Genomic DNA, 23151 nt, shown 5'->3' with positions numbered 1-23151 from the left:
TGAGTCTCTTCTGTTTGGTCCCCCTCCCTGTTTTTATATTATTTTTATTTCCCTTCCCTTATGTTCATCTGTTTTGTCCCATGAAGTCCTTAAATGAGTGAAGTCATATGATATTTGTCTTTCTCTGACTAATTTCATTTAGCATAATACCCTCCAGTTCAATCCACGTACTTGCAAATAGCAAGATTTCATTCTTTTTGATTGCCGAGTAATACTCCATTGTGTGTGTGTGTGTGTGTATATATATATATATATATATATACACATATATATATATACATATATATGTGTATATGTATATATGTGTGTGTATATATATATATATACATATATACATATACACACATATATATGTATATATACCACATCTTCTTTATCCATTCATCCATCGATGGACATTTGGGCTCCTTCCACACTTTGGCTATTGTCGATAGTGCTGCTATAAACATTGGGGTGCATGTGTCCCTTTGAAACAGCACACCTGTATCCCTTGGATAAATACCTAATAGTGTAATGCTAGGTCATAGAGTAGTTCTATTTTTAGTTTTTTGAGGAACCTCCATACTGTTTTCCAGAGTGGCTTCACCAGCTTGCATTCCCACCAGCAGTGCAAAAGATATCTTCTTTCTTCGCATCCTCGCCAATATCTGTCCTTGCCCGAGTTGTTGTTAGCCATTCTGACAGGTGTAAGGTGCTATCTCATTGCGGTTTTGATTTATATTTCTCTGATGACGAGTGAAGTTGAGCAGTTTTTGATGTGTCAGTTGGCCATCTGGATGTCTTCTTTGGAGAAGTGTCTATTCATGTCTTCTGCCCATTTCTTCACTGGATTATTTGTTTTTTGGCTGTTGAGTTTGAGAAGCTCTTTATAGATTTTGGCTACTAACCCTTTATCTGATATGTCATTTGCAAATATCTTCTCCCACTCCGTCGGTTGCCTTTTAGTTTTGCTGATTGTTTCCTTTGCTGTGCAGAAGCTTTTATTTTGATGAGGTCCCAGTAGTTCATTTTTGCTTTTGTTTCCATTGCCTCCAGAGACATGTTGAGTAAGAAGTTGCTGCGGCCAAGATCAAAGAGGTTTTTGTCTACTTTCTCCTCGAGGATTTTGATGGCTTCCCATCTTACATTGAGGTCTTTCATCCATTTTGAGTTTATTTTTGTGTATGGTGTAAGAAAGTGGTCCAGGTTCATTCTTCTGCATGTCGCTGTCCAGTTGTCACAGCACCATCTCCTGAAGAGACTGTCTTTATTCCACTGGATATCTTTTCCTGCTTTGTCAAAGATTCATTGCCCATATAATTGTGGGTCCTTTTCTGGGTTCTCAATTCTGTTACATTGATTGAGTGTCTGTTCTTGTGCCAGTACCATACTGTCTTGACGATTGCAGCTTTGTAATATATCTTGACATCCAGGATTGTGATGCCTCCTGCTTTTGTTTTCTTTTTCAAGATTGCTTTGGCTATTCGGGGTCTTTTCTGGTTCCACACAAATTTGAGGATTATTTGTTCTAGCTCTGTGAAAAATGCTGGTGTTCTTTTGATGGGGATTGCATTCAATATGTAGATTGCTTTGGGTAGTATCGACATTTTAACAATATTTGTTCTTCCTATCCAGGAGCATGGAATCTTTTCCCATTTTTTGGTGTCAATTCAGTTTCTTCCATAAATTTTCTACTGTTTTCAGTGTATAGGTTTTTCACCTCTTGGGTTAGATTTATTCCTAGGTTTTTGGAGCAATTGTAAATAGCATCAATTCCTTGATCTCTCTGTTGCTTCATTGACGTTGTATAGGAATGCAACCAATTTCTGTGCATTGATTTTATATCCTGAAATTTTGCTGAATTCATGAATCAGTTCTAGCAGTTTTTTGGTGGAATCTTTATGGTTTTCCATATAGAGTATCATGTCGTCTGCGAAGAGTGAGAATTTGACTTCCTCCTGGCCGATTTGGGTGCCTTTTATTTCCTTGTGTTGTCTGATTGCAGAGGCTAAGACTTCCAATACTATGTTGAATAACAGTGGTGAGAGTGGACATCCCTGTCTCATTCCTGACCTTAGGGGGTTAGGGGGAAAGCTCTCGGTTTTTCCCCATTGAGGATGATATTAGCATTGGGTCATTCATATATGGCTTTTATGATCTCGAGGTATGCTCCTTCTATCCCGACTTTATTCAGGGTTTTTATCAAGAAAGGATGCTGTATTTTGTCAAATGCTTTCTCTGCATCTATTGAGAGGATCATAGGGTTCTTGTCCTTTTTTTATTGATGAGATGAATCACATTAATTGTTTTGTGGATATTGAACCAGCCCTGCATCCCAGGTATAAATCCCACTTGGTTATGGTGAATAATTTTTTTAATGTATTGTTGGATCTGGTTGGCTAATATCTTGTTGAGGATTTTTGCATCCATGTTCATCAGGGAAATTGGTCTATAGTTCTCCTTTTTAGTGGGGTCTTTGTCTGGTTTTGGAATCAAGGTAATGCTGGCTTCATAGAAAGAGTTTGGAAGTTTTCCTTCCATTTCTATTTTTTGGAACACCTTCAAGAGAATGGGTGTTAACTCTTCCTTAAATGTTTGGTAGAATTCCCCTGGAAAGCCATCTGGCCCTGGACTCTTGTTTTTTGGCAGATTTTTTATTACTAATTCGATTTCCTTACTGGTTTTGGGTCTGTTCGAATTTTCTATTTCTTTCTGTTTCAGTTTTGGTAGTGTACATGTTTCTAGGAATTTGTCCATTTCTTCCAGATTGTCTATATTATTGGCATATAGTTGCTCATAATATTCTCTTATTACTGTTTTTATTTCTGCTGTGTTGGTTGTGATCTCTCCTTTTCATTCTTGATTTTATTTATTTGGGTCCTTTCCTTTTTCTTCTTGATCAAACTGACTAGTGGTTTATCAATTTTCTTAATTCTTTCAAAGAACCAGCTTCTGGTTTCATTGATCTGTTCTATTGGGTTTTTTTTTTTTTTTTTGGTTTTGATAGCATTAATTTCTGCTTTAATCTTTATTATTTCCTGTCTTCTGGTGGTTTTGGGTTTTATTTGCTGTTCTTTTTCCAGCTCCTTAAGGTGTAAGGTTAGGTTGTGTATATGAGATCTTTCTTCCTTCTTTAGGAAGGCCTGGATTGCTATATGCTTTCCTCTTATGACCGCCTTTGCTGTGTCCCAGAGGTTTTGGGTTGTGGTGTTATCATTTGCATTGACTTCTATATACTTTTTAATTTCCTCTGTAACTTCTTGGTTAGCCCATTCGTAGTAGGATGTTCTTCCAGTCTCCAAGTATTTGTTACCCTTCCAAATTTTTCTTGTGGTTAATTTCGAGTTTCATAGCGTTGTGGTCTGAAAATATGCATGGTATGATCTCAATCTTTTTGTATTTACTTAGGGCTGATTTGTGTCCCACTACGTGGTCTATTCTGGAGAACGTTCCATGTGCACTGGAGAAAAATGTATATTCTGCTGCTTTAGGATGAAATGTTCTGAATATATATGTGAAGTCCATCTGGTCCAGTGTGTCATTCAAAGCCATTGTTTCCTTGTTGATTTTTTGATTAGATGATCTGTCCATTGCTGTGAGTGGGGTGTTGAAGTCTCCCACTATACTAGTATTTCTATCAATGAGTTCCTTAAGTTTGTGATTGACTTATACATTTGGGTGCTACCCCATTTGACACATAAATGTTTACAATTGTTAGGGATTTTTGGTGGATAGACCCCTTGATTATGATATAATGCCCTTATGCATCTCTTGATACAGTCTTTATTTTAAAGTCTAGATTGTCTGATATAAGTATGGCTACCCTGGCTTTCTTTTATTGACCATTAGCATGATAGATGCTTCTCCATCCCCTTACCTTCAATCTGAAGGTGTCTTTAGGTCTAAAGTGGGTCTCTTGTAAACAGCATATAGATGTATCTTGTTTCTTTTCCATTCTGTTACCCTATGTCTTTTGATTGAAGCATTGAGTCCATTGACATTTAGAGTGGTACTGAAAGATATGAATACATTGCCATTACGTTGCTTGTAGAGTTGGAGTTTCTGGTGGTGTTCTCTGGGCCTTTATAATCTTTGTTGCTTTTGGTATTTATTTATTTATTTTAATTTTTTATCTTTTCTCCCCTCAGAGAGTCCCCCTTAAAATCTTTCAGTGCTGGTTTAGTGATCACTAACTCCTTTAATTTTTGTTTGGGAAACTTTTTATCTCTCCTATTCTGAATGACAGCCTTGCTGGATAAAGAATTCTTTGCTGCATATTTTTCTGATACAGCACATTGAATGTATCCTGCCACTCCTTTCTGGCCTGTCAAGTTTCTGTAGATATGTCTGCTGCAAACCTGATCTGTCTTCCCTTGTAGGTTTCAGACTTTTTTTCCTTTGCTGCTTTCATGATTCTCTCCTTGCCTAAGTATTTTGTGAATTTGACTATGATATGCCTTGTTGATGGTCGGTTTTTGTTGAATCTAATGGGGGTCCTCTGTGCTTCCTGGATTTTGATGTCTGTGTCTTTTCCCGGACTAGAAAACTTTCAGCTATGATTTGCTCACATAACCCTTCTACCCCTATTTCTCTCTCTTCCTCTTCTGGGACCCCTATGATTCTGATGTTTTCCCTTTTTAATGAGTCACTGATTTCTCTAATTCTCAACTCGTGCTCTTTTGCCTTAATCTCCCTCTTTTTTTTCTGCTTCATTAGTCTCCATAAGTTTATCCTCTATATCACTGATTCTCTGTTCTGCCTCATCCATCCTTGCCACCACAGCATCCATCTGTGATTGCAGCCCATTTATAGCATTTTTTATTTCATCCTGACTAGTTTTTACTTCTTCTATCTCCGCAGAAAGGGATTCTAATATATTTTTGACTCCAGCTACTATTCTTATTATTGTGATTCTAAATTCTGGTTCAGACATCTTGCTTGTTTTTGTGTTGGTTAAATTCCTGGCTGTCATTTCTTTGTGCTCTTTCTTATGGGGTGAATGCCTTCGTTTTGTCATTTTGAAGGGAGAAAAGGAATTAATGTGGTAGAAAAATTAAAATTAAAAATTTAAACACACACACACAAAATCAAATAAATGATGCTAGGTCCTAGGTGTGTTTTGTTCTGTGTGTTGAAAGTGGTTTCATAGATTAGAGAAAAAAAAGGGGGATAAAAGGGAAATCATTTGAGAATTTGAAAAAATGAATACACTGAAGTAGACTAAAAGTAAATGATGGGAGTAAAATAGAATTTGAAAAAAATTTGGTAAATGTAAAAAGTATAGTAGAAAAAAATCAGAATAATATTTTTAATAAAAATTAAAAATAAAAATAAAGTTTTCCTTTTCTGTATTCAAGAGAAAGAAAAATGAAAAAGAGGGAAAAAGGAAAATGAAACTTTGAAAAAGTGAATACACTGCAGTAAAATAAAATAAAATGATGGAAGTAAAATATAATTTGAAAAAATTTCCATAAAAGTAAAAAATATAGTAAAAAAGTTAAGAAAAATATATTTAATAAAAATCAAAAATAAAATGAATTTTTTCTCTTTCTATATTCAAGAAAAAGAAAAGAAGTGAAAAAAAGAAAAACAAAGAAAATTGAATAGATGGACCTGCTAACAGATTGAAATACGACTGAAATTATTTTTCCGCCAGAAGTCAGACTGTGAACTGCTTTATAGCCCATAAACTAAGCAGGCAGTGAGACTTGTGTCCCTGAAGAGTGAGGTTGGCCCAGTTGGGCGGGGCTTAGTGTAATGGCTCTGTTCTCCACTAGATGGCACTGCTAGCCTACTGGGGTGGATTGTTGTGGTGCTCGTGGTTACGTATGCGCAGGAGCGGTGAAAATGGCGTCTCCCAGCTACCCAGTCTCTAGTATCAGAACTCTGTTCTTCCCAATCAGCAATTGTGCACCATCCTTTGTCATCCACTTTTGTCCACTACCTGCTTTTTCACTGTCAGTGACCAAGCCCCAGACAGTACTTCTCTCCCAAATTTTGTTTCAGATGCGGCTGTTTTTCCCAGCTCCTTACTTCTGAGGGACTGTGGCTTTGACCCGTTCCGTGCTTCTGCAGAAGGGTCTCACTGAGCAATGGCCGGCTGCATCCAGGCACGTTTGCTGATCCCTGCTGCTGCCAGTGTCCTGAGACTGCAGCCAGGTGCCAGCCCACCCCAGAAAAAGTTTGTGAGATAGTGTAGCAGCAGCCTTTCAGGGATTATGGAAAATCCCAACACACATCTGGCACCAGGCTTTACCCTTAACGACCTTGTTCCAGCACCAGCGAATGTGGCTGTTCTCTGGGGTCTGCTGGGCCCAGGTTGCCTCACAGCCTCTACCAAATGTCTTTCCAGCAGTGGGGATTTGCCCTTCCCACCAGAGCACCTCCAGGTATCAAGCTGTGGAGTTGCAGACTCTGCGCCCCACCCTGTTTATAGAGTCTTAATGGAATTTAATCCCTCTCCTTTCTCCTTTCTCCCTTCTTAGTTTAGTCCCTGTGGCTGTTTCCAACTTTCCACTTTCTCTCCAGCTGCTTTTGGGGAGGGGTGCTTTTCCCATATTCTCCCCCCACCCCCACAATCTCTGACCTCTCTCCCAACGCAAAAGTGGCTCCCTGCCATCCAAGGCTTCTCTCTCCCCCAGTTTACCTCTCCACGCTGCATATCTGGTGAGTTCTGTGGTTCAGGTTGTGCAATTGTGTTAATCCTCAGATCAGTTTTCTAGGTGTGCAGGATGGTTTAGTGTTGGTCTGGCTGTATTTCATGGATGCTAGACACACAAAAAATTTCCATGCTGTTCTGCCATCTTGGCTCCCCTCTCTTCTAGAATTTTAATAGTTTAGCAGTTAGGTCTGTGATCCCTTTTGAGTTAGTATTTTTGTGTGGTTTGAGGTAAGGAGGTCCGATCAAAATACTTGCTGTGTGTGTGTTTGTGTGGTATTAATATCTGATTGTCTCACAACAATTTTTAAAACTACTCTCTTGTCCTCATTTAATTGCCTTGGCTGCTTGCCTTTAAGACTTACAGAGAGCATCACGCTTTATAGTCCCTGGGTCTTGTTTTCCTCACCCAGTAGGTGTCTGGCACGTGATCATATTCTTGCTTGCTTGTGTAATCCTCCCGTGCTCATTGCTGGTGATATTCTACTAGTCACTTGTCTAGTTCTGTATGACAGAAAGGTATTTGGGTTGTTTGGCCCGGGACATGTTTTAGTGTTGGTAGCTGGGTCTGCGGCAGTGTGTGAACGCCAATGAGCTACACACTCGTGGGTGCAGGATGGGATTGGGCTGGTGGCCATGCAGAAGTGAACCCAGTCTGACCTCCTACTTCCTGTGCCAGTTACCTACACACCCTGAAGCTTTGTACTTTCTTCTGTACATTGGGGATTTGACTTAGGATCCGGCTGTGCTATCATTAGCAAACACCTAAAAATATGTGGCTTTAAAACAGATGGAAGTATATTTCACTCCACATCAAAACCTGTAGGTAGAAGATTCAGAGTCAGTATGGTAGTTCTCTCCAAAAACACTCAGGGCTAGACTCCTTTGACCTCTACTGCTCTTAGGATATGGTTTACGTTTCTATGGTCTGACTGGTAGTTAGCAGCTCTCTTCACTGAGTGGCTGCATCATGAACTGAGGTCAGCTTTTCTCACTCCACCATTTGTCATAAGGTACACCTCCCTCCAAGGCAGATTAAAGGTGGTTACAAACTCCAGGACAATCCTCCCATGCAGGGGGTCTGTTTCCCCCACTCTCAAATCTAGGTTTGTCTGTTTTAAGAGAACCAGCTGTCCTGCCCTGGTCTCTTACTGCCCCAAGTCACCATGTAAGAAGTTTGACAACCATATCTGAGGAACCATGGGAGAGGTCCTAAGATAACAGGTGGATGGAATGGGATCCAGAAGGATCCAGACAATTGTTGAACAAAGGGGCTAATCATGTGAGTAAAGCTGTCTTTGACTCTGGAGCAGTCCATCTACTGGTTGAACCCCTCTGGACTGTGGACCCAGGGTCCTAACAGAATTAATATTCCTGTCCCTCCCTCCATGGTAATTAGGGACTGGTTAGTGGTCTGTGGGCTGTGGGACCCAGGGTCCTAACGTAATTAATAAGCTCTTTCTCTCCATGGGATGGGAGTCACGCAATCTCTCGCTCCAGCACCATATCAACCCTTCTCCCTCCCGTGATGCAGAAACAGCCGACCTTCCCCAAGCCTCAGAGCAAAGGCTGGTGGCAAGAAGGGGCTCTGACCTGTGTGGCCTCACCTCCCTCTAGGGGTGTGACACGTGGCCCCTGCAGCCAGCCCACTTGGGTTCAGATGCCAGCTCTTGTGCTCACCAACTGCATTGTCTGAGGCAAACGATGTAAACTTCCCCTGCTTCGGTTTCCTCCTGTTAAAGAGAGGGGCACGTAGGGTAGGAGGGTGATTACAGGCAAGCTGGTGAAGGTCTGGCCACCAGCTAGGTTGGGGGAGACAGAGCCTCCGTTTGAAGGGCTGGCCAATTTCTGTGGTGTAGACATTCCTGCTGTGGCTGGCCCACCCTTCTTACCAAATTCCCTGCACTGCACAGTCCAGCGCTGGCACGCGACATGAGCCTGGTGGAAAGCTGTAGCAACCCTGCGAAGACCAGAGACCACCGTGCCGGAAGGTCCAGTACCCTTGGCGTCCACGTGGAGACACCGGTTAAGAGTTTGTCGTCACCGCAGCAGAGGGGAGTTCCTGAGGGTAAGTGGGAAGTGGGTAAGTGGGAAGTGTGCTCTACTGGGAGAGGGTAGTTTGGACACGCCCTCAATAGCAGAGTCCAGATCCCACTGCGCTGGCACCTGTGGCCTAGTGACCTCAGCCAAGTTTCTTAACCTCTGAAACAATTTACTTCTTGGTAGAAGTGGAATAAGAGGATCTTCTTTGCAGGGTTTCTGTGAGAACTGGGTGGGTGGGCCACTTGAGACACAAAGGAAGGACTGAGCACACAGCAGATATGGTAGCAAGTAGGAATCTCTGGGCTCTTACTCACTCCTCTCAGTGGGCTCCCCAGCCCAGGCCCTGGCTCCCAGCACAGTGCTCACACTCGTGGGGCCAAAGAAATGAGGAAATGCAAAAACCATTGGATGAATGTGAGGGGAGAAGAGCCAGGAACAAAATGGTAGATGAGAGATAGTGGAGAAGACAAAGATTGGGGGAGGAAAGACAAGGTCCCTAAGGGAGAGGCCACCTAAAGAGATTCAGGAAGAAGAAAGGGGAGCATGGAGAGGCCAAGAGGATGAGGATGAGGATGAGGAGTTCAGAAATGAAAATGAGTTGATTAAGACAATGGCTGGTGGGGGACAACAGAGGCAGGGCTACCATTCAGGGTACAGGACTTGTGAGTCACAAAGAAGTAAAGGGTGTGACTGCCCATTGTCAAGTTCTTCTCTGCCAGGAGATGCTCTGGAGTTGAGGACATTGGTTGCACACCTGGTGAACATATTATAAACCATGAAGTTGCACGCTTTAAATGGGCAAATGTATAAATATATCTCCACAGAAGAAAACAAAGGAATGGTTCATTAGAGATTCAGCGTGGTGTTTCCATCTGGGGCGTGGGCACACTTGGAACATTTGCTCAGCTCTGTAACCTAGTTGCTGGTTGACTTTCTTACTCATTGAACTGTAGACATGTGCTTACTCACACTTTCTTGAATATATAAAAATATGGAAAAAAATTAAAATATGTCGTATAAGAATGATGACAGAAAAAGAAGAAAACCAAGTATGATACAGAAACAGAAACATCCAGAAGATGTACAGCAGGCTGGGAACCAGTGTGAGGAGATGTGGAGGCTGCCCTGCCCTCCGCTTCCCTGAGTGTGGAGGTCACCTAAGGCCAGGAACCCCTGAGTACTTGTCTCTCAACTGCCCCTAGCTACAGCCTCCTGCCCCATCTCTGAGTCAGCCTTCTATGCCCCAATACTCCTCTTTTCTATAGAAGAAACAGTCACCTCCTCTAGGAAGCTTTCCCTGATATATCCACCCAAAGTGGTCTTTCACCTTATTACAAACCCTATTCCCTCATTCACTCAGTATGTTGGAATTACTGACCTTTATATTTTTCAAAATGTTTATTCATTTATTTTTGTAAGGGGAGGAGTGGGAGTGAGAGGCAGAGAGAGAGGGAGACAGAGAATCCCAAGTGCCCTGGTATTACTGACCTTTAGAGCTTGGGGTCTCATCAAGATAAAAAGCTTCTGCACAGTGAAGGAAACAATCAACAAAATAAAAAGCAACCAACAGAATGGGAGAAGATATTTGCAAATGACGTATCAGATAAAGGGTTGGTATCCAAAATCTATAAAGAACTTATCAAACTTAACACCCAAGAAACAAATAATTCAGTGAAGAAGTGGGCAAAAGACATGAATAGACATTTCTCTAAAGAAGACATCCAGATGGCCAACCAATACATGAAGAAAATGCTCAACATCACTCCTCATCAGGGAAATACAAATCAAGACCACAATGAGATACCACCTCACACCTGTCAGAATGGCTAAAATTAACAACTCAGGCAACAACAGATGTTGGTGAGGATGCGGAGAAAGAAGAACCCTCTTGCACTGCTGGTGGGAATGCAAACTGGTGCAGCTGCTCTGGAAAACAGTGTGGAGGTTCCTCAAAAAATTAACAATAGATCTACCCTATAACCCAGCAATAGCACTGCTAGGAATTTACCCAAGGGATACAGGAGTGCTGATGCATAGGGGCACTTGTACCCCAATGTTTATAGCAGCACTTTCAACCATAGCCAAATTATGGAAACCTAAATGTCCATCAACTGATAAATGGATAAAGAAATTGTGGTTTATAAATACAATGGAATACTACTTGGCAACGAGAAAGAATGAAATCCTGCCATTTGCAGCAACGTGGATGGACCTGGAGTGTATTATGCTGAGTGAAACAAGTCAGTGAGAGAAAGATATCATATGTTTTCACTCATATGTGGATCTTGAGAAACTTAACAGAAGACCATGGGGGAGGGGGCAAAATAGTTACAAACAGAGAGGGAGGGAGACAAACCATAAGAGACTCTTGGATACAGAGAACAAACTGAGGGTTCATGGGGGTGGGGGAGAGGGAAGAGAGGGCAAAGTGGGTGATGGGCAGGGAGGAGGGCACCTGTTGGGATGAGCACTGGGTATTGTATGGAAGCCATGAACCACGGTAATCTATGCCAAAAACCAAGAGCACACTTTACACACTGTATGTTAGCCAATTTGACAATAAACTATAATTTTTAAAAAGCTTGGAGTCTTTGATAATGTTTCTGTGATATTAATGACGATTTAAATGTGCTTGTGGCTTGCGTCCTGCCTGTGAGCGTCTCAGGGCAGTGACAGACCTGTCTGTGAACCGGGTCGTTAGCCGCAAAGGGAAGACCTCTCTCCTAGATACAACCTCTGTCCCTGAAGAGCCCCCTCTCCCCCCCCAACCCCTGCAAGGAGGACGCACGGATTATAAGCAGCCCCACAAAATTCCTCTGACAAATAGAGAAATGATCCACTCCACAGACATAGCTTATAACCCGAAAATCCACTCAAAACACACATGACTTTGCTGGTTCTTCTGGCAAATGCGCAGGGAGGACACAGCTCCCCCAGCAGCACTCAGAGCACAGGGGCGGCAAGGGCACGCAGTGCTGGAAATTTCCACTAGCCTCCTTCACCCGCAGCCCGCCAGCCCCAGGCCCCATTCGAAGTTCCACCCCTCCTTCGGGACGCCCCCTCCCTGTGCCCCTCCTCCGAGATGCCTCACCACCGTGCACTCTCCTCCAGGATGCCCCCTCCCCCACCTCCGCGCGCCCCTCCTCCAGGACGCCCCACCGACCTGGTGCACCTGCCAGACCAGGTGAGTTCCGTCCAGTCGGGACAGGAACCGGCAGTGCCAGCAAGAGCTCCCCGGGGGACTTCTCTGCACACCCAGGGCCCAAAGGAACCCCCTGTGCAGACCCAGGGGGGCAGCACCCGGATCATCCTGCTGTCAGTGCAGGCCCCCAGGCTGCACGCCCTGAACCTCCCCTTAGATCTATGCTTCAGCGCAAGCTGCACCGCCCAGATGCGGCCCACCTGGGGCGAATACCACCAGCCTCCTGGGCTGCCCATTCCTGGGGACCACAGAGTGCGTCGTCCTCACACTGATGGCCTTTGACCGCTACGTGGCCGTCCGCTGGCCCCTGCACCATGCTACCCCTGCCTGAGCCAGCAGCTGGCAGCCACCACCTGGGCCACTGGCCTGGTGGAGTCAGCGGTCCTGACACCACCCCCTCTCCGTCTGCTCTTGTGTCCCCACCGGCAGGTGGGTGATATTTTTGTGTGAGGTCCCGGCTCTGATTGCACTGTCCCGCGGAAACGCCACTTACGGTGAGATGCAGGTGGCTGTCGTGGTCCCTCACGGCCCCTGCCCGAGCAGTGCTCAGGTCAAGTCTGCCACAGGGTGGAAGAAGGCGTTCCGGATGCACCCCTCCCACCTCGCGGTGGTCACCCTCTTACGACTCAGTCATTACTGTCTATCTGCAGCCCCCAAATCCCGACGTTCAGCAAAGGGGCAAGTTGTCCAGTCTCTGCTATGCGGCAGGCACTCCAGCACTTAACAACCCTCTTGTTCACACCCTGAGGAACAGAGGGGTAAAGGGGACACTTGGGATGCTGCTTGGGAGGCACAGGGACCCAAGGGAGTGCTGAGAGCTGCCTGGGTGCTTTCCAGTCCCCAGGGAATCAACCTGCTTCTGTGGGGATGCCTTGTGCCCCACACCACACCCTCCTCACCCAGGGCGCCACAGGGCTGGGCAGTGTGTGTGTGTGTGCGTGCACACACGCGTGCCTGTGTGTGTGCCCTGCGTGTGTCCGTCTGTGTGTGCGTGTCAGTCCGTGTGCATGTGTCTGTGTGCGTGTGTCTGTCTTTGTGTGCATGTCCATCTGTGTGCGTGTGCATCTGTGTGTGTCCATCTCTCTGTGTGCGTGTCTGTGTGTACGTGTCCATCTGTGTGTGCGTCTATGTCTATGTGTGCATCTCCGTCTGTGTGTGTCCATCTGTGTGTGCATGTATGTGTGTGCATGTCCATCTATGTGTCTGTCCATCTGTGTGTCTGTGTGCGGGTGTCTGTGTGTGCGTCTCCGTCTGTGTGCGTGTGTCTGTCTGTGTGTGCGTGTCCGTCTGTGTCTGTCCATCTACATGTGTGTGCATGTCCATCTGTGTGTCTGTGTGTGCATCTCCGTGTGTGTATGTGTGTCCATCTGTGTGTGCTTGTAATCGTGTGCGTGTGCGTGTCCATCTTTGTGTCTGTCTGTGTCTGTCCATCTGTGTGTCTGTGTGTGTGCGTCTCCGTCTGTATGTGCGTCTACATCTGTGTGCGTGTCCATCTGTGTGTGTGTGTCTGTGTCTGTCCATAAATGTATCTGTGTGTGCATGTCAATCTGTGTGTCTGTGTGTGTCTGTGCATCTCCGTCTGTGTGTGCGTCTCCATCTGTGTGCGTGTCCATCTGTGTGTGCTTGTAATCGTGTGCGTGTGCATGTCCATCTATGTGTCTGTCTTGTGTCTGTCCATCTATGTGTCTGTGTGTGCATGTCCATCTGTGTGTCTGTGTGTGTCTGTGCATCTCCATCTGTGTGTGTGTCCATCTGTGTGTGCGTGTCTGTGTCCATAAATGTATCTGTGTGTGCATGTCCATCTGTGTGTCTGTGTGTCCGTCTGTGTGTGTGCATCTCCATCTCTGTGTGTGTGTCCGTCCATGTGTCCGTCTGTGTGTGTGTCCATCTGTGTGCATGTGTCTGTCTGTGTGCATGTCTGTCGTGTCCGTCTGTGCACCATGTGTGTAAGGTAGAGATGGAAAACCTGCTCAGAAGGCACACACATCCATGCGAGGTGAGACTATAGGAACCATCATGTATCCGTCCTCTTTCCTTTCTTCCGTCCCGAACTGTCCCCATCTCCACACCATGTGCCTGGATCACCGGTCACATCACTGCTTCACCCCCACGTCTGATCCCTGCCACATCATTTTGCTTCTCCCTCAAGTTGTTTCCACTTCTTTATGTGTGTTTGATATTTTCCATCCATTTCACCCTCTCAGATGACAGCAGAACAGGGGAGCCTCAAGCTCTGAAACCAGCCCAGGAACACGCAGCTGACACCTAAGACCCAGGCCCGGCAACCTCTCAAAGGCACTCAAATGTCACAGCCTCCTTAGGCCTGGGGCCAGATGAAGCCCATATGCCAAGCGGGGGTGGTCACCTGGGCACCTGCACCCCGCTCCCAATGCCCATGTGTTACCTGGGCACCAGCATTTCTCCCCGCTCCCTCCCGGAGTCCACAGGTCGCCTGGGCACCAGCGTTTCTTCCCAAGCATCCAGGGGTCACCTGGGCACCTGCATCCCGCCCCCAATGCCCATGGGTTACCTGGGCACCAGCATTTCTCCCCCCGCCCCCCTTCTCCTCCCCACCCCCGCCCGGGGCCACGGGTCACCTGGGTACCTGCATTCCCCACCCCACACCCACACCCCCACCCCCGCCACTCCCAGTGCCCAAGGGCCCTGCCCGGATCCGCAGGCCAACCTGCAGAACCCCCAGAGCCCTGGCCGCGCGGAGGCACGGGACCGTTTGTACAACGCGGGCTCTGGCGCCCTCTGCCGGCTGCACTCGGCACTGCGCCTGATGTTGGGGGAGGGACCTACCTACCTGAGGAAAGGTGTGTACAATACACATACCCGTACACATTTCAGGTACCATTTAAAGTAATTTACACATATTAACGCATCAATCCCTGTCACAACACCACGAAGCAGATACTAGCTTTTTCAGATGCACAAACTAAGAAAGATATTTTGGGGCGCCTGGATGGCTCAGTCATTTGAGCATCCAACTCTTGATTTCCACTCAGGTCATGATCTCAGGGTTCATTAGATCCCTCAGGGTTCATTAGAGTCCACCATCAGGCTCTTCGCTGATGATGCAGAATCTGATTGGAATTCTCTCTCTCCCTCTCTCTGTGCCCCTCCCCTGCTCTCTCTTTCTCTCTCTCCCCCTCTCTGCCTCTCCCCTGCTCACTCTCCCTCTCTCTGCCCCTCCCTGCTTACTCTCTGCCCCTCCCTGCTCATTCTCTCCCTCTCTCTCTGCCCCTCCCCTGCTCACTCTCTCCCTCTCTCTGCTCACTCTCTCTCTCTCCCTCTCAAAATAAATAAAAATAAGCCTTAAAAAAAAAAAAAGTAAGGCACAGTTTAAGTAGCAGCTGAAGAAGGTCAGTGATTGGTACCCAGATGGGTGGAGTCAAGTCTGTGTTCTTAACCCTGTGTTTTGGTACAAACAGTGCCTCTTTAGCCCAGGTAGGAAGTCTCAGCCTTTCAGCAAACTTTGAGGAAATCATCCCAATCTAGAAATCTGATTTTCCACGTGAAGGAGGTTTCCTCCTGGGAGTGAGAGTTTATCACATGCCTCAAAGCTGCTGGAAGTTTTGTTACAGCTCATGGTTTGTGTTCCTGGCTCACACACACCTCCACCCCTGGATTTCAGGCTCTCAGAAGGCAAGGACTGAAATGTTGCAGAAAATTGGCACCCAATTAATTCTATAAATGAGCAAAGGATTAAATAAATAAATATCTACCAAAAAATGTGTAAAGCTTTCTGGAAGGTCCTAATCCCACAGATGTGGTCTCTTAGCTTTTCCATGGCAATGGCAATTCCAAGTTCTCTTTGGTACATGCTGATAAGAAAAAGAAAAATCCTATGTTTATTCTAGTCCCAACACAAAGTGGCTTTGGCTGAACATGCACAGAACAGCTGTGTTAACTCTCTCCATCCTCCTCTTTCCAGCCATCCTTCCAGAGTAATTTTATTGTCTCCTCCGCCTCATGTTAGACTATGTCCTGATCTTAATGTAGATCCCCCCATCTTATATTAATATCCTAATCTCATCCCCACAAGTAATGTTGACCTTAATTCCACTTTTCAAATCGCTTAGGTAATTTCTTTTTCCCATGACCACGTCTGCCCTCTTCCTCTCACTGGCATCTGGAAACCTCCAGTCTTTCTGCCCCTTTATCAGCTCTGTTCACACGGAGGCCCTGGTGTGGAAATATGACAGAGAATTAAATGAAGCAGTCTAAGAAACTTTTAATGAAACCTGATTTGTTGAATAAATGCTTTAACACAGGCTTAAAACTAGCATCTCATTCTGAATTAATTCTATGTGTAAAGTTATCTACTAGAAACTTCAGGAGAAAATCTCTACTAAGATTAGTCAACCACAATCCTCAGTGTCCGGAGAAGATACAGATGCTCAGAGGCGTATTTCTAGCCTGATTAAGCACCACACAAGTGACTTCGAGGCTCTTGGCCTTAGTAAAAACTGCCAGTCATTTTACCAGCACAAGGAAAAAAGAGAATTAAAATCTGGGACAAACAGGTAGGCAAGTCCAGGGGACAGAGGAGAGAGCACACATTTTAAGGACAAAAGGGATGAGGTGGATGAGAAAATGTTGGTTCAGAGCGAATGGTCAAGAAAGACTTCTTTTCTTTTTAAAGCACAACTTCCCTAGAACTTAATGTAGTTGGCTTTTTTCTTTTTTACTTTTTTTAACGTTTATTTTTGAGAGAGAAACAGAGCATGAGTGGGGGAAGGGCAGAGAGAGAGGGAGACAGAACCTGAAGGAGCTGTCAGCACAGAGACTGACACGGGGCTTGGACCCATGCACCATGAGATCATGACCTGAGCTGAAGTCAGATGCTTAACCGAGTCACCCAGGCGCCCCCAGGATTCTTGAGGCATCTTCAGTGTAAAAACATGGTTTTATTAAAGCACAGGAACAGGACCCATGGGCAGGAAGAGCTGCACTAGGGTTGTAAGGAGGGACTGATTATATGGTCTTAGTGGGGATAAGTAAGTCTGTAAGGGACTTGGGAGCAAGGTTCCCAGGACTTTGAAGGGATAGCTCCTGTTAGGAAAAGGTCATTGACTACAGAGTAGTAAAATCTCAGTTATGAGACCCTCCAGATGTGTATCAGGGGCTATAAGCTTGGAGGATGATTGCCGGCATATACCTTGGGGCAGTTGAGATCAAGGAAGTTCCCAAAGGGATTGTTAAAGGATCCTGGGGATTGAGATAGTGTTACATTAAAGTTTTGACATCAAGGTAGCTGAGCTCCCAGAAGAAGGTCACTGTGCGTGTCTCAAGGACTTGTCAATGGGCTGCAAGTTGCAAAGAAAATTATTTTCTTTTGTCTTTGTTCCCCACATCACATTGAGAAAGCTGTTATGAGCTAACAGTGCACTGGAGTAAACTGGGAACTTGGGAGTGTGGTGGCTTCTGCGCCTGAGCTGTTGGGGGAGGAGGGCTCCTGCTGGAGTAGCTGAATGGTTTCCACCTGCAAGGTCAAGCCCCCCTCTTCCTATCAGGTCTGCATTTGACCAGCAGCGCTGGGCCTGAAGCGCCCCTTGCCGGCCTCTGGACTCCATTGTGGTGAGATTTCCGTTACTAATTTTCAAAGGCAAACAAGAGATCCAAGGAACCCAGAATAAAAGAACAAAGTGTATGAGTGCTTGGGTGCCTGGGGAAGCAGAGGATTCTTCTGAGAGGTTTGAACCACGGCAGAGGGAGCAAAATTAATAGGAGATATTCACTGATTTACTGTGTGCAAAGAGCTAACGCATGTTGTGCATGATGGTGGGAAGATGTGGAGGAGTTACATCAGGGACCTGAATGATTAAGGAGGAAGGTGGACATTATTTTAGGAATGCATGGAAGCTACTGAATTGGGAAAAACTGGGAAGTGGGACCCTTACAAATGCTTGAAGGCTGTAAGACTTAGGTCCCACAGGGACAGGCACTTAGCCATCCACCTGGTACAATGCTTGAGCCAGAAGTATTTACAGGTGTCATTCAAGAACCTCTGGGTTTTAGTTGCAAATTCAAGTCTGGCCACTGGTTCCCTTCTGAGGCACCCACTGGGTAGTTAAGACACTAACGATGGCAGGGGTGGGGCAAGCTGAGGGCCAGGCACAAGCTAGCACCCTCCCCCCCCCCCCCCCGCACACCGATGGGATACATGCACCCCCCACCGATGGAATACGTGCAACATTCCTCAGCTTGCACCGCCCCCCCTTCAGGTGGGATGTGTGTGCTATTCCTCAGGTTCTCCTGCTGCCCAAGGAGGAAGAAAAGAACAGAAAACAAATAGTTAAACTGATATCATCTCCATCAGTTTATAAACATTTTAGTGATATCAGGGGAAAAGGGCAATCTTATCAGTAGCCTAATCTCCAGGAACTCCCACTGTCTTATGTTGATGCTTTGCTAGGCGGAAAACAACCTTAGCCTGAAGACAGCCAGGCCTCCAGTAAGGAGTCTTCTTTAGCATATGGAAATCTCTTTAAGAAAATTCGTCTTTACTTTACCTCCCCCAGCTCTGTAGCATGTAACTCGTCACTCTTCACAACCCCAGTGCAGCTCTTCCTGCGCATGGGTCCTGTCCTCGTGCTTTTATTATTTTATAATCACCTTTTTGCACCAAAGACACCTTCAAGAATTCTTTGTTGGCCATCAGCTCCCAATCCCACCATCACCCCAAAACCATGCATGGGGTCCAGCTCCCACTGCATCGCAGAGCCAGGCTTCCCGTTTCTCCCATGCAGAATCAATCCCTCAGTCCTGAAGGGCACCAGAACCCACAGCCAAAATAGGCCTCTTTGGCATATGGATTATTTCGAGCCAAGGCCGTTGAGGACCAGCGGTGCAGGAAAAGTGTTAAGCAAAGGTAGGCACAGGTCCCTTTGCATCTGTGAGGATGCCTCCCTCCCTGGATTCCAAGGGGACTCCACAACTTTGATCAATGAGGTCATTGACTTAAATCTGCAAAACAAGCCTGTCTGTGCAGTCTGCTTTCATGCCTTCCCTGACTTCCTCCCCTAACGGGCTCAGAAGCCCAAGCCCCTTGCCCTTAGTGCAGCCTAGAATGGGCACTAGCGAGCTCCTAGGTCACTATGAGCATGACGCAGTCACTGTTGCAAAACGTTTGTCATTCTCTGTAAGCCTGTCTCCCACTAGCTGGAGACCTGGAGATGGGTAGAGGAAAAAGAGGATTTTTCTTCCCCCTGTCCCCACCGCTGTCCACACACTGGGAGGGAACATTCCACCAGCCCACCCTCAAAGCCTCAGCACGTTCACAGCAGCAGCTGCCGCCACCGGAGCCCGAATTTATCTTCCAGGAGAGTCTCTAGTGTCTGCTATCTTACTCCACAGGCCATACAGCAGGCTGCCATATTGGTGACGGGTTTTGAACATCACAGCTGTTTGGGGATGAGTTGGGGGGGGACCCTTTCTCTGATTTTCCCTTATGTTAATGGACCATGAAGTGCAAAGAATTCCCTGCTCCAAAAGCCTGAGTGAACAAACCAAAAGGCACCAGTCCAGAGGGGCCCGAGGTCACAAGGACCATGGCGGCAACCAGCATTGACAGAAAGAGCCAGTGAGGGACTCCGGCTGGCCCTGAAGCATCCAGAAGTCAAGGTCTAACAAGAGGCTGCACGATCCATCAGCTTGGGGTGCAGACAAGCAGTATGAGGAGGTACCATGAACCGTCTCTGGAGGACGCGGACCACACACAGCAGGTGATGGGTCACTCTTTCCAAAGGCAGCTTCAACAGCACATTTATCCTGTCCATGAGCGTTTTTACATTGTGACATTCATTCCAGGACGTGGGGCCTGTGTTTCTGGCACTTGAACGTGCAAGGCCTTGGGATGGCCTGGACCAATGGGACGCGGCAGAAGTGACACCATGTGACTTTCAAGGCTGTGCCAGAAAAGACAGCTTCAACCTGGCCGGCTGTCTGCTCCCGCGTTTCCCAGGATGCACACCTTTGGAGCCCAGCCACCATGTCATGAGCAATCCCAGGCCACATGGAGAGGCCACGCCTAGGGCTCCACCGGACCACCCAGCTGAGGTCTCCACTGATGGACATCACCCATCTTTGGGCCCTTCTGACGACCTCAGCCCCCAGCCTTCAGCTGTCTCCAGTATCTCCCCACTCTCCCCTGCGTGAGCTCCTGACCCACAGATGCCCGGAGATCAACAATTACTCGTATTTTAAGCTGCTGTTTTAGGGCAACAGGTTGTGCAGCAACGAACACCAGTACGAAGAGTCTGGCTGCTGGCTCTACTCATTAACAGAGTGACCCCAGACCCCAGACCAGGGCCACACTCTGCCCGAGCCGCAGTGTCCTCGCCAGATGAGGGTCTCGAAAACACAACGCCTTCCTTACGGTCTGTCCTGAGCCTCAGAGCTGTCACCTACAGACATGCCTACCTCCTTTCTGCCTCCACCTACACCCTCACTCATTAGAGAACGTGCACCCAGGAAGCCTGTGTTGCTCGCTGCGCCCAGAGGAGCTCCTGCCCACGTGTTCCCAGTCAGAACTTGTTTGTAGAAACACCATCAACATGGCATAGAGCTCTCCCAAAATTCTCTGATAGTGGGTGCCCAGGCGGGAAGCACAGTGCAGCCAGGTGGGCAGTCCAAAGCCCAGGGCGCTCCAAGCTCAGCTCCAAGGTCACACGCCTGTGGGAGAATCCATCCCCACAGAGGCAGGGCTGGAAGCACCTGGCTCTTCCAACTTCCTTCCAGCAGGGCATCTGCTCAGCTGGTTTCCTGATTCCCACAGCGTTTAGCTCACCCTCGACCTCTGCAGAGCTGTGCAAAAGACATCTGAGGCAGCAATAATGGTCTTTTAGGGTCTACCCTGGGGCTGGAACAGCACATTTTCCACACCACAGGCTTGCCTACTGCACAGGCTTCTTGCCTTTCCCTGAGAAGGAGCCGCTGTGGGAGCAGGGGAACTTGCAGTGCGTGCAAATGGCCTGCAGTGAATAATCACAGTGGACTGGTGTTCAACCATTGCTCTGGGACTTAACCCACAGGAGCTCTCCTGGGACTTCAGAAAGGCCTTCCGAACAGGACGATGAAGTGAGAGGACCACCAGGCCTCCAATCTTCCACAAAAATGTGAGCATTGCTTTAAACAAACAGTACCAAAGGGAAACACAAAAGCTGAGCTGCAAAGAATCACTTCACTCAGACAACTCGGGGAATCATTCCCTCCTCTCAGAAAACTCGAGAAATCACCCGCTCCTCTCAGAGAACTCAGGGAATCACCCGCTCCTCTCAGAGAACTCCAGAAATCATCCACTGCTCTCAGAGATCTCAGAGACCTCAGAGCGAAATTATCCACTCCTCTCAGAGAACTCGAGGAATCATTCCCTCCTCTCAGAGAACTCGAGGAGTCAGGAGTCCCCAGGTTTCCTTGCCCTAATGGACCACTCAGTACTTTCTGTTCTCTGACGCAGTTTCCTTGCCAGCTGCTCAGGGTTCTCAGAGACTGAAGGCAGGGGGTGCTCAGGGGCCGCTAGGCCCAAGGTCACCAGCACCCGCCATTCTTCTGTGGTGCTTGATCCCTAGGAGGGAGGGTCCTTGCGTCTTTTCAGGCGTGTGCCCCAGGCTCCAGTGAGCACCCAGCACTGTCACACACGTCCTTGAACAGCAGCGACAGCGCCTGGCACTCACCAGCATCCTCCGCGGGCCAAGGACCACTCCAGGCCACGGTCCTGGCACCACTGGACAAAGGGCCGAGCGATGATGGTGAGCAGGACAAGGCAAGGGGCTCCAGGCACCTTTCCGCAAGTGGTGGTAACGGATGCTCTGCCGCGACTCCAGAGCCCCCCCAGTTACGCGCTAAAGTATCACTGACTGGTCGCGGCCCAATCCTGTTCTGCTTTGAGAGGCCCTCAGTGGACCAACAAAACCTTCCTCCCACCCCTCTGCTGTGGGGCCTTTTCACCAGCATGGAGCCCCCCGAGTTCCCCTCCTGGGACTGAAGCCCAGTGTGTTCTCAGTAAGGGATGAGCTGATGAGTCACACTGTGCACTGGTTTATTGAGATTGGGGGAGATCCCTCCCCAAGAGACACCACAGTGTGAAGGGGATGTCACCTCCTGCCCGGAGTTCTGTCTGTCCACCCGGGGAGCCTTCCTTTGGTTGGGATTCTCAACCATCACCGACAGGACACAGCCTCCCAACCTGCCCTCACTTCTTCTCCCTTAAATCCCCCCAGAAAAACGCACGACCAGAGGGAGCAGTTCTGGAAAGAAAGACTGTAAGGCCTGGGGAGGGTGAACATAAGCAGGGGGACAAGGGGAAGGGGTGACATGAGCAGAGGGGGAAGGGAAGGGGGGACATGAATGGGTGGGGGGGGAGAGTTGAGGGGAGGAGGAGGGGGAAGGAGGGGGGCAGAGGAGGGGAAATGAGCAGGAGGGCAGGGGAGGGGGGACATGAGCATGGGGGAGGAGGGGAGACATGAGTGGGGGAGGGGGGCAGGGGGAGGGGGGAGTTGAGGGGAAGAGGAGGGGGACATGAGAGGGGGCAGTTGAAGGAAGGAGGAGGGGGGAGGAGGGGACAAGAGAGGGGGGACATGAGGGGGGCAGTTGAGGGAAGGAGGAGGGGGGAGGAGGGGGCAGGGGAGGGGGGACATGGGGGGGCAAGGGGAGGGGAGAGTTGAGGGGAGGAGGAGAGGGGTGGGGGGCAGAAGAGGAGGGGACATGAGCAGGGGGGCGGGGGGAGGGGGAGTTAAGGGAGGGAAGAGGGGTAGAAGGGGGACAGGGAGGAGGGGACATAAGCAGGGGGTGGGAAAGAGAAGCGGAGACATGAGGGGGGATGGGGAAAGGAGTGTACATGAGCTGGGGATGGGGGGGAAGTTCGGGCAGAAACCAAGTGAGTGGGAACTGGGGACAAGGGCATCACCTTGTGCAGGGTGGGCACCTATAGCTCTGCTGGGAGGGTGCCATGATTTCCAGGTGCAGAGGGGAGGTACCCAGGTACCACGAGCACGCAGGGAATGCATCTGGATACACACGGATGCGCCCCAATGGGAAAGACCCGCCTCAGCTACACATGCACACGGGCCAGGAGAGCTTGGGGGGGGGGGGGGGGGGTACAAGGACACGTGACCCCAGGGGGGAGGAGACAGCACCTGTGCGGAGCAGGTGTGGGCCAGCATGAGCACGCGCAGGTTGAGGAGGGAAGAATGAGCGCCAGGAGGAGGCAAAATTCAAGAAGGACAAACCTGGTGTGAGGGGTGAGGGGTGAGGGGTGAGG

At 47.9% G+C, this 23151-nt stretch overlaps 1 protein-coding gene across 1 annotated transcript; it reads left to right on the top strand.

Annotated features, from left to right (window-relative positions):
* Positions 1–8569: 8569 nt before the first annotated feature.
* LOC109500078 (olfactory receptor 2H1) lies at positions 8570–12697 on the top strand. The gene is given in 6 exon segments (XM_023254636.2): positions 8570–8705; positions 11689–11864; positions 12040–12199; positions 12202–12320; positions 12322–12500; positions 12502–12697. Coding segments are annotated over 6 exon segments (966 nt in total).
* The last annotated feature ends 10454 nt before the right edge of the window (positions 12698–23151 follow it).

Source organism: Felis catus, chromosome B2, assembly GCF_018350175.1.
Source record: "Felis catus isolate Fca126 chromosome B2, F.catus_Fca126_mat1.0, whole genome shotgun sequence".
NCBI lineage: Eukaryota > Metazoa > Chordata > Mammalia > Carnivora > Felidae > Felis > Felis catus.
The sequence above is the reverse complement of the archived record's forward strand: the minus strand, read 5'-3'. Positions and strand labels throughout refer to the sequence as shown.